The sequence below is a fragment of the Cupressus sempervirens genome, chromosome 1, assembly GCF_028749045.1.
Source record: "Cupressus sempervirens isolate cs-2001-9-10 chromosome 1, ASM2874904v1, whole genome shotgun sequence".
Lineage (NCBI taxonomy): Eukaryota > Viridiplantae > Streptophyta > Pinopsida > Cupressales > Cupressaceae > Cupressus > Cupressus sempervirens.
The window spans coordinates 160,899,534-160,911,796 of NC_143118.1; the positions used below are offsets into that span (position 1 = coordinate 160,899,534).

Here is a 12,263-nt window from a genome sequence, read left to right on the forward strand (position 1 = left end):
GCAAAGATAAAACATGATTGGAAACGGAACACCCTATCCATGGAGTGAGGAGACATAAGATTCATAATTGATTTGCATGCACAGTTGGTATGGGAAGAGGCAGTGTTGTCAGACCCAGAAGGCGAGGGCGAGAGTGATGACGAAGGAAAAAAGAGGATGGAACCGGATGAAGAAGGGGCTTTGAGATTAGGAGGGTTGATTGATGATGACCTAGATTTGGCGAACGGATTGCTACACTGGCAGATGAAAGATTATGAGCTCTTTCCGAACTGCAACATGTTGGGTGTCGAAAGAAGAAATGAGTTCTTGAAGGAGTACAGTGAACTAAAGGAGGGAGAAGCGCAGGTGGATGAAACACCAGCCCATACATTCAGTGAAGATAAACCGATGAAGTATGAAGAGCCTATGGTGAAAACAATGAAGTTGGGTGATGAGGAAAATCTAAAAAACATTCTTGTAGGAGATGATTGGAACCCAGTGTTAAAGACGACAACATTCATAATATTCATGGAGTACAAGGATGTTTTCGCTTGGACGTATAAAGACCTAAAAGGAGTGCCACCGGAGCTATGTGTTCATTGGATACCATTGATCGACGGTGCAGTACCCGTACGGAAGCGGTTGTACCGAATGAATAAGAACTATGCGGCATGGGTCACGGAAGAAATCGATAGGATGCTAGAGGCATGAATCATTTTTAAAGTGCACACAAGTGAGTGGGTATCATCGATCGTGATATCCCTAAAAAAGGACACAACACAGATAAGAATATGTGTGGACTTCTGATGTCTGAATGTGGTAACAATTAAAGACCCGTTTCTGATACCATTTAAGGATAACATTTTGGAGGAAGTAGCAGGGCATGAAATTTATTCATTCTTGGACGGATTCTCGGGGTACAATCAGATATCCATCGTTGAGGAGGACAAATTAAAAACAACATTTATTGTGGAAGATGGGGTATATGCATACAATAGGATACCTTTCGGATTGTGCAATGCCTTGATGACATTCTAAAGGATTATCTTACACATATTTGATAAAATGTCTGTCTGAAGTTTTAAAGCGTTCCTAGATGATTGGTCAATTTTTAGCGCAGAGGACAAACACATAATGACACTTGGAGAATGCATGGAAAGGTGCAGATGAGCAAGATTGGCATTGAACCCAAAAAAGGGTAGGTTCATGGTGCCACAGGGAATGCTTCTCGGACACATAGTTTGTAAAGAAGGATTGAAGACGGATCTAGACAAGGTCCGTGTAATCTTAGAGATGCCACCCTCGACGGATGTGTTGGAAGTAAAGTCATTTTTAGGGCACATCGGTTATTACCGGAGATTTATTAAAAACTTTGCAAAAGTTTCTTACCCGCTGGACAAACTCACCTGCAAGGGTGAAACTTATAGATGGGAAGCTAAACAGAATGAAACTTTTGAGGGATTGAAAACAAGATTAGCCACGGCTCTGATTTTGGCCTATCTGAATTGGGACAAAGAATTTCATGTTCATATAGATTCATCGAATTGTGGCATCGGACCAACACTGGCATAGACAGGTAACCATGGATTGGACCATCCAGTGTATTTTGCAAGTATATTGTTATCGAAGGCAGAGAAAAGCTATAGTACGACGGAGCGAGAGGCATTAGGGATGGTGTACGCAGTTCAGAAGTTCAGACATCATTCGTATTCTACGTAGATCATTAGGCACTACTATACTTGGTTGTTATTATTGCAGGAGTTCACATTTAAGATTGTGGTATGGCCAAGGAAAAGTCATGTAAGTGTAGATCATTTGTCGAGATTAAAATTGGGGGAGCCACCCGACAGAATTAATGATGATTTTCCAGATGCGCAGGTTTCTCATGTTACAGTACTACTAGCCTGGTACACACGTATTGGAGAATATTTATCGACGAGACATTTTTTGAGTGAAATGCCACCAAATGAGAGAAGGAAACTTATGTTGAGGAGCCGAACATTTCAGTTAATCAATGGGCTATTATACAAAATGGACCCAATCAGATCCTAAGGCAGTGTGTCCTAGAAGAGGAAATTCCAAAGGTACTAAAGAAAGTGCATGAAGGATAGGCAAGAGGATAGATGGGGCCAGACACAATTGCTTGGAAGATACTTCTAGCAGGACTATGGTGGCCAACTGTACACAATGATGCCAGGGAGTGGGTCGTTGCATGCGACACATGTCAGCGAGCCGGGAAACCATTAAAGAGGGACTTAATGCCTCTGAATCCCTCGCACGCACAGGAATTCTTTGAAAGATGGGGATTGGACTTCGTCGGACCTCTGAAGGTGAGGAAAACTAAAAGGTGCCGATTCATTGTGGTAGAACCAGAGTACCTGACTAAGTTGGTGGAGGCATGTGCACTATCGGATAACTCGACAGTAAGCACAGTGAGATTTATTTATGAGCAAATTATTACAAGGTACGGGATCCCACTATAGTTGACAAGTGATCAGGGAGGACACTTTGTTAACCATGTTATCCGACTGCTCACTACTTTATTTAAGATCTATCATTCATTGTCAAGCTTGTACTATCTGAGAGCCAATGGACAAGCTAAAGCAACGAACAAGATCGTGGTCGGTGTGATTTATAAATCCTGTGCAGTTGAGTGAGAAGATTGGGAAGAAAAGTTACCATCAGCCCTATGGGTGTACTGCACTTCATATAAAGTTACTATTGGACATCCCTCGTTTCAGCTGATGTATAGACAGGAGGCAATGGTACTGACAAAATTCATAGTACCGAGTTTGAGGATAGCAATCGAGAACAATTTAGCGACATGGAAAGCTTAAGGGGGAGATTGTACAATTTGAACCAACTTGATGAGCGATGGCTGCAGGCACAGTGGGCCATTGAAGTTACACAAAATAGGCAAAAGGCATGACATGATAAACACTTAAAATTAAATAAGTTTCAACCGGGCCAGTTAGTGTTGAAGTATAAGGATGAAATGAAATCAGACCTGGAAAGTTCAAAGTCAAATGGGTCAGACCATACAAGATACGAGAAGTTGGTGATAATGGAGCAATCAAGTTATGGGCGCTAGATGGGAAGCAAATACCCGACACAGTGAATAGGTCGAAATTGAAGATATATCATGAAAGAAATGTCCCCCCGCCGACAAACAATTAAGAAAGAAAAGTGACTGTAAAAAATGTATATATGTAAAATAAGTAAAATATAGAGTTGAACATACTTTTTAAATAATAAAAGATCAGAGTATTAAAATGGAAGCAACGAATTTGTAATGCGAGTGTTAAATTAAGGCAATTTAGGAAAGACCACACCGTATGGTCTACCGTACGGCCTCTATATAGGAACCACCGTATGCTTAGATAAGGGAGAGTGCAGTACAATTTTGTGAACCATACAACGCAAAGAAAAGAGAAATTAAAGACTGTATGGCAAGGAGGGAGAGAGTAGTAGAATTTTGTGAACCGTACGACACAGAGAAAAGAGAAATTAAAGCCCGTACGACAAGGTAGCCCACACAGCTTAAAGTAAGACTGTACGACATACGGTGGCAAGGTAGCCAAGACATCTTAAAGTAAGACTGTACGATTGAAGGTGAGTCAAGAGCGACGTCTGTACGATGAAGGAGAGACAGAGGGAAATCAAAATAGGAAAAAAAACAGCGCATAGAAGATCGTATGTCATTTGCAGAAGAGACTTAGTCATATGAAACCGAACAGTGAAACACAAAAGGTAGTCTAGACTGGCTACTGTATGGTGTATGGCTGTAAGGATAAACCGTACAGTGGATAGAGACAGTAAAAGAACTGTATAGTGGACAAAAGCTAAGGAGAAAAATATTTTAAAGTCAATAATAGATAATGTACGATGCATAGGGAAAGAAAATAGAAGGGGTGACAAACCTAAAGGCCGTACAACATACGGTGGATGACATAACACTACTTGGAATTCCGTACAACGATCAATGGAGAAAGGAGGAAAGGACTGTACGGTCTGGAGGGTATAGAGAAAGAAAAGAAATCGTAAAGCCGTACTACAAACACCATACGGCTGGTATAGTAAAAGCAGTTCACAAAATTTTCAAGGAGGGCTGTACGGATCCGTATGGATGATAAAGCAGGAGAAATTTTTTGTAGCAAGTTTGTACAGGGAAATAACTGACCTAATGGTTTGTGATCTATCCAGCAAAACGACAAAGAAGTGACAGTTATGTAGTCAGCTGGAAAAAGGGCTTGGAAAAAGAAACTAAACGAAGATGAAGCCATGAACAGGAATGTGAAGACATTGCCATTTGAAATCCGTGTAGTAGGAGGAACCAGTGTAGGTCCAAGTAAGAAGAAAGTAAAGCAACCAAAATAGTCGGCAGATATTCCTACAGTACAGAATGTTACATTTGAAGGGTTAAATGGTGCAGAATGCCAAAAGTGGTGGTTGGAGACTCCAGACAACCACCAGGTGAAGGCTAGTACTCGGAAAGCACAGGTAGAATGGGTGGTGCAAATGCCAGTATTTTGTATTAGAGAAAATGAAGAGTTTCTATGCATAATGATAGAAACATATGACAAGTTCTCTCGAACTAGTACTTTTGAATATCTTGGTTGCAATTTAGTAGTGTCATTCAAACTCGTTGAATTTACATGGGTATTTGGGATACCTGGCCATGCTCAAGGTGGAAGGAAAATAGAAAGTAAGCCTAAAAAGATGAGCCGTGAAGTGCAGATGCAGTTGATATAGCTCGTGTGCGGAGACCTATTGCAGGCAGAGCAGGAGGCTCTTTTAGACACATCAAAGGGTAGAGGGTTGAAGAAATCTAATATTCAAGGACACTGGTTCTGTTTGATGGACATAATGAAGAACCGCCTCACAAGTTCTAGCCGCGCTTCGGATATTTCATTCCCACATGTAGCAATGATGAACGGGATTTTGCACGGTAGGCTATATGATTGGGCAGCATTATTGGCCGAACGGATGTCAGAATTTATGACATTGCAGGACAAGACATTCTATATGGCGCATTATGCTATCGATCTGTTCTTGGATGCAACGATGCAGATGATCCCCAATGATGCATTGGAGGCGAAATCGGGACCACTTGCGCCTGGCGAACCACCTATTATGCAGTGGAGGCATTTGAATACACTTGGCAACAAAACCATTGGACAGAAACGATCGAGGCCAGACGATGGAAACACAGATAGTGGTCGAGAGGAGATATCTTCAGAGGAGAGTGGGACTGAGGGGAATGAGGAAGAGGACAAGGAGGTAGAGGTGATCATAGCTATGCCATTGATATTTCCACACCCTATACTTTCAACTACGACACACTTGGCTCCTGTGGCCATACATTGCATTCTAGGGTTTGGTCAGTTCAAGCAGCCAGTAGTGATGACACCAGTTTTAGCTGCAATGCAACCCATTGTAGAGACAAGAGCTATTCCGGAGGCAGTAGCGGAGGCACATCCGTCACCAACGGAGATAGCCGGTCCAGAGGCAACGATCGAATTGACTCATGAGACTTTACCAGAGACCGAAGATGAGACATTGGTACCTGATACAGAGATGGGCACAGAGACAGGGGTAATGGAGGTACCGACAGGTGAGGAGTTGGGGGCATCAGGTGTTTGATTGGATGTAGTGGGTTTTGATGCAGTGGTTACCGTGAATACAACACTGCTAGCATCACCTAAGCGAGACAGAAAGAGCCGAACCCATAAGTTGAGTGCTTACCTGAGTACGTGGTTCCACTGAACCTTGACACCTTGAGTGATGTACCTGTCGACACCCATGCAGGAAGCAGTTTTGGAGAAGCCATTACAGACACAGGAAGTCGGGTAGACACAGGCTGAGGGAGTACTAAATAGCGCTGTTGAGCGTATGGCGAAAGTCGTAGAGAGGGCTATGGTTGTGCAGCAGGAACATCCAGTAGCGCGAGAGATAGGGATGAGAGAGGCATTTCTTGCTGATGTAGCAGCTCTAGTGACTCAAGCTCGCTAGGTATTAGCTTCGATGGAGACTCAGGTGTTGGACTCAGTAGTGAAGAAGTTGGAGGGAGTCATAACTTTTATGAGATTAGGATGCCCAGTTGCCTTTACAGTTTGTTTTGAGGAGCGTGGATGGCCGGATGTGGAGACTGCAGAGATGCGACAGGACTGGGCCACGATGAGAGATCCTAGTATGGAGAGCTGAGTAGAGGCTTTGACTCACGAGATAGTGAAGTTATATAGGGAGGCGTATTACACTCTTCGGAGGAGCCAGGCAGATTAGGTAGCAGCTAAGAGGGCTCGGGAGAAGTTAGCTGCCAGGTTAGCCTCAGAGAGGGAAGCCTAGGAATTTGAGAGGACAACCTTGTTAGAAAGACAGAGTCAGCTACAGAAGTTGGCAATGGAAAAGGAACAAGTGGCAGCAGGAAAGGAGAAAGAGTTGGGAGAAATTGCAGAGATGATGCAGTCAGCCTTAGAGCTTCAGATGGAGGCAGAAGTAGAATTGAAGATTAGGAAAGAGCAAGTCTACAAGCTACAGGCAGAGTTGAATGAGTTGAGTGCATGGACGGTCACTACACCAGGGATACATCCATCTGTTTAGTATTTATGTATTGATGTACTTTGGTTATTTTGAGTTTTGTTGTATTGTCGTTCGGAGATGACTTTTCTTTTGAGGGGGATGATGTTGTTGGTAAAATCCATATTGTAGCTGATGGGTAGAATAGTATCCGAATGGGCACATGACGCTTGAGTCACCCTTTGGAAAGATATATGTACACCATCCGAGATGGACTTTGGATCATTGTTGTAATCATTGTATTCGGATTGTAAGCATGGAGTGCATATTATATATATGAATAAAATATTTGTTTTGTGTTGTATTGTGCTATACTGCATGCATTAAGTATCTCTACCCTGTATGGTAAACAAAATGCAACAGGAAAAAATCTAAAACTATATTGATCTTATGCATATCAAATGCAATCAATAATCAAATTTTCTTGGAGAAAACAATCTCAGAACTATTGCTCACTGAGAAAATGAAGACACAAGAAACTAGAACTGAGGAGATGACCCTAAAAGTCTTCACAAACTTTGCTAAAAAATGTTGCTCAATAGAATAATTGTGAAGTTGCACATCTTGGATAGACTCTTGATGAATTCAAAGAGTCTCCACTCAAGCCCATAAGATACAAGGATTATCATAGTGATCGACGACATCAATGCATCTATGGTAGAAAGAAATGCTGATATTAGACAAAAAACCATGTTAGATAATAAACGTGAGCCACATCATCACACACTTAGTGCCATGTCATGCTAGCTTGATGGTGAGGGAGGTGAACATAAAATATGAAATAAGCAGCTCCTAAATAGAAAAAGATAAATGCTATAATCACAAAATGGAACGATAAGAGCATGACATAGCTGCGGCTCAAACACAACACAGAAGCTTCAACACATTGAAGGCACAACACGAGCACAAGACATATGATGGGTGGTAGGAATAGTAATAGATGAATGATGAACCTCTCTTAAAATGAACGAACAACAGAAATGATCTCATCTCCGCAACTTAGAATAAAATAGAGAAAACATGATACATCAAGTATGAAGGAGCTCTATTGTAGCTACCATATATTTAACAATATTTTGGTCAGTTGTTAAAGCACATTAAGTGATGAGCTTAATTTCACAATAGTCTGTCACAAGGGAATGCGAGAGAGTTTGCAATTGAAGGAGAATTGCTAAGTGCTCCCTATTGTAGTGACAGTTTTGGGAGAGCTATGAGGGCACCCTACTGCACTGTGAATAAGGGAGAACCACTAAGGGCACTCTATTGTACTAATAGATAAGGGAGAACAGCTATGAGGACACCTTATTGCAAGTACTTTCTCAATTTCTACATTAGGGAACTGTTGGTGAATCATAGTTAAAACTAACCTTAGAGAATGGAAGACTATATGGAGGGAGAATTGCAATCTTAGGGCATTCTTCTATGCTTCCTTATTCCATATCTTCTATTATTGGAATTCATATATAATTAGATTCTACTTTATGATGAATATATATTCTCTTTATTCTTAACCCTTGATTTGTTTATGAATATTGTTTGCCATATATATATATATGTGTGTGTGTGTGTGTGTGTGTGTGCACAAATATATGTATACACACACAAAGATATATGTGCGCGCGTCTGTACACAAACACAAACATCTATATATATATATATATGTGTGTGTGTGTGTGCATGGTTGTGCATGTGTGTACTCTCACACAAACACATATATACTCATTTGTATGTTGGCATTGCCTTCATATTGTGAATGTAGGATTCAAATTTTGGATCACACAATTAAAGAAAGCATTTGTTTGATAAACCTTAACCCTTATTTGTTGCAATTTTTATTTTGGGCAACTTCCAGAGTAAATTAGGAAGGGACATTACAGTTGCTATGTGAGCATCTTGTTGATGTATGTTTTATGACTGTAACAACAATAGAATCAAATACCAAAGTATCTTATCCTCTCTTGAACAAAATCCACTACATGGATTAGATTGGAAAAGATCATACACGTGACTCTAGTGTCCCTTTCTAATGGATAAGCTCAATGGACATTGTGATATGATAGTAATCCAAGGGGCCCTATGTTTGATTCATTCTTCGCCTCTGCTGGTTGGAACTTCTTCATTGGATATTACAGTCTCATGATGCTTCTTCGTCGAACGGACACAACTGAAATGAGCTGAAATTAAAGCAGGAAGGGTTAGAAGGATCTAAATCTACTTCTAAAGACAATGGTATCATTGGGTAGTGCTCTAGTGGACAAACTTCCAATAACCAAGTATTACTTTGCCAAGATCAACTACAACTCCACATGAATTGGTGCAATCGTCTTAGGGTTATGCAGAGAATTATTATATCACAATAAAGACCATCATAATGAACAATGCACATTTAACTATAGAAGTCAAGCATCCATAAAAAATAGTGATAGTCTTACTTTACATGATAGCTCACAATAAACAAACTGATCAACATTATGAGCCTGGAAATTCATTAGACACCATTACATATCTCCAATGAATCAAAGTTTTTTTATCTAACAAATGAGAAATTAGAAAGACACCATGCAATGAGTTGAAAGCAATTTTTATTTCCTAAAGTCTTAGAACAATGCCTTCCCCTTCTCCTGCACTACTTCTACTCTAAGGAGCAAGAGCGAACTATTTGTCTATTTGCCTATCTGTCTGTGAATCCATCTCATCTATTCTAATCAATTACAAATTAGCAGGCAGTGCCCTTATATAGATTTTCAAATTATTATGTGTGACCTGGAAATATACAGAGTGCAAAATCTGCACACCATATGTTGAATTTTCGTAGTAGTGGAGTCACCTTATGACAACTCCCCAATGACTTTGAATCTTATAGAAAGGTCTGATCAATCTCATCTTCAGTAGGCTGTATAATTCAAACATTTTACTTTCCCAACCTTTTCATCTAATTTCCGTGGCCCTTGGTAGTTGTAATGTTTGGCATATTATGTTCAAGGGCATGGTGGACCCTCTTTTCTCTTATCATGTTTGTGATATGTGGCTTGTATCAGGTCCTCAGCACAGCCTGCTTTTTGATTTTTAAAGAATTACTTATTATAGTGAATTACCATACATGCATATCATAAGCATTTAATAAATGTTCCAAGAAAATGATTTCTTCATATTTGGCTTCACATTATGCACTACACCTTATTCTGATATTAATATTTACATAGTGCAGGTTCTGTGGAGTTGATAAATTTGTTATTGTCAAAGGGTCTGCCAGTAGATACTCCTAGTGATGCTGGTTCGCCACTAATATGGGCTGCTGGCAGTGATAAACCAGGAGCAGTGAAAGCTTTATTGGACCATGGAGCAAATGTAAGTGACAGATATGATTTATGATGACTTTTGGGTTTATGAGTCTACTTTTAAAGGACTTTCAACTTAATGAAGAATACCTGCTTATGCTTTTCTGGAAAGCAGTTGTTGGTAGTTTTGAAGAGTATTATATCTATATTATTCATGTTGATTTCTGAATAAGAATCTTTGTAAAAGGCTTTCCATTGAACAAAAAAGTCTGTTATTGCTAATTTAGAAGTTATTCCTGGGTAATGATGTAGAGGATTTATGTTCTTTGTCTATTGTCTTGTAAATTCTAGTCAGAATAACTTTGTGGTTTTAGGACTAGCAATTTGTCAAATGAAGAATTTTTACCCACTCGCTCACTCGTATGGTGGCCACTTTGATAAGGAACCTTGTATGCAGCAACATATTTTTTCTAAGTTAGTGGTTCATTCCCTTCCATGCTTGTATCCAGGTCTGGTTTGTATTTACTCCCAATATGGGGCCAATTTTGCTAGGAGATTGTGTTAGTGTGCAAGCAGATGACAATGTGTTTGTCTTGGAGAAAGTTAGAAACTTTAACCAGTGAATAACCTAATATGCCCCAACAGACTTACCAGGCCAATCTAAGCTAAAAATTATTTGCCCTGCTCAAACCCTCTCCAAATTGTTGTTAGAACTTAGAAACCCTGAGGATTTTTGTTTTTGTCTTGATCTCTCACTAAAGAGTAATGACATTAATTTGCTCCTTTATTCCATCCTCTTACACCCTATGAACTAGTTGCTTTGCATTCGCAGGACCGAGTAGGGCAGGCAAGTGGTGGATGCAGTCTGCGCAGTGGCTTTTCATTGGCTGTGGTTTAACTTCTTCTCCACTCCCATCACCTGCCAGCCCAATTACCCTTATTGTCTTTATTTACTTTACATAACAATCCATTCAACCTAATAACTTTATCAGGAGAAACTAAAGTTTATCATCTTAGGAATTTTATTTGGTTATACAATCACAAAAAATACCATGAAAATTAGAAACCTAATAAAGAATGAATCTGGACAATGGAAACGAGACACTATTGAAAATTGCTAGAGAAACAAAGAAACGCGATAAACTTTTGTCTTGACGATCTTTTCTTTCGATCCTCTACTTTATCATTAATTGTACCTTTTCATCTTTTTTTTCTATAATTAGTTTAAGCTTTTGTCAATTAATAATAGACTTTTGTAAGGAAGACAATTTAGTTATTCATATATTAAGGAAGGCCTTTAATATTAGGTTTCGAAAATTAAATATACATGTTTCAAGGATATAATGGGAATTTGAATATAATGAGCCATAGACACAAACACACACACACACCATTGAGGGACTATATATTTACTATAATTTCTCTATGTATTGTGGGATCATTGATGTAGGAGCATCCTTGTGTAGTTGGCAATCTTAATGTTTGGTAGTTGGAGTTGGATAAACTCATGAGACTAAACTGAAGTTATATATTTATATATTATATATGTGATATATATCTGTGTGTGTGTGTATGTATAGTTAAATAATAAACTATTATATTAATTAAATATTAATGAATTGACATGTCCCTTATCCATATCTCTTCCACAATATAAAGAGAGATCACTGCACTTGGAACACACATACTAACAAGGCAATGCTACTAGACTTGCAAGTGATCCATGAAAATTTACATGGTACCAGAGCCAAGTTTAGTCACAATCACTGATAGGATTTGAATTTCTCGACATCAAAGACATCAAAATTAATAGTCAATGTCTATGTGTTCATAGCAATGGATATGTGATTCAAAGGTGGATTAATTTAGAAAACTATGCATTAAACAAAGTATGAATGATATTCAATAGAGATTGTGCTTGCACACGATGGGTCCCTTGTTTATTGTACAGGGTAAACAGTTTATTAATGCACGCAGACAATAGACAAGAACATGTAACACAAAAGTATTCCTTTTATTATTCGCATGTATACAAAAGATACTACAATATTTGATCTGATTGGTTACAATGATGATCCAAAGTCCATTTCGGACGGTGTACATATACCTTTCCGAAGAGGTGACTCAATCGTCATGCTCTCGTTTGGATACAATTCTATCCGTCGGCTACAATAGAGATTTTACCGACAACATCATCACCCCCAAAAGAAAAGTCATCTCTGAACGACAATTACAAAATATCCGAGAAAGATTAACAAATTTGAATACACTAACTATGACTAACTATAATGGGATAGATCTTTTTCTGTCACACCACTTTCACATTCGTCCCATGCCTGTAGCAAACTGGTCTCCAAAAACACGTTGCATGTGTAGGCTCTGCTAACACAATATTGTCACCTTAGCCAATCTGACCTTGATAGCCACTTG

The 12,263-nt window shown here is 39.3% G+C and overlaps 1 protein-coding gene across 2 annotated transcripts in view; it reads left to right on the forward strand.

Moving 5' to 3' along the window:
* The window catches only part of LOC149576642 (E3 ubiquitin-protein ligase KEG-like), a 291,838-nt gene that overhangs the window by 59,653 nt on the left and 219,922 nt on the right, over positions 1-12,263 (forward strand). For both annotated transcript variants that reach the window (XM_089818713.1, XM_089818719.1), the window contains exon 5: positions 9,764-9,903. In XM_089818713.1, coding sequence (XP_089674839.1) covers positions 9,764-9,903 — 140 coding nt within the window. The remainder of the gene's footprint in view (positions 1-9,763; positions 9,904-12,263) is intronic.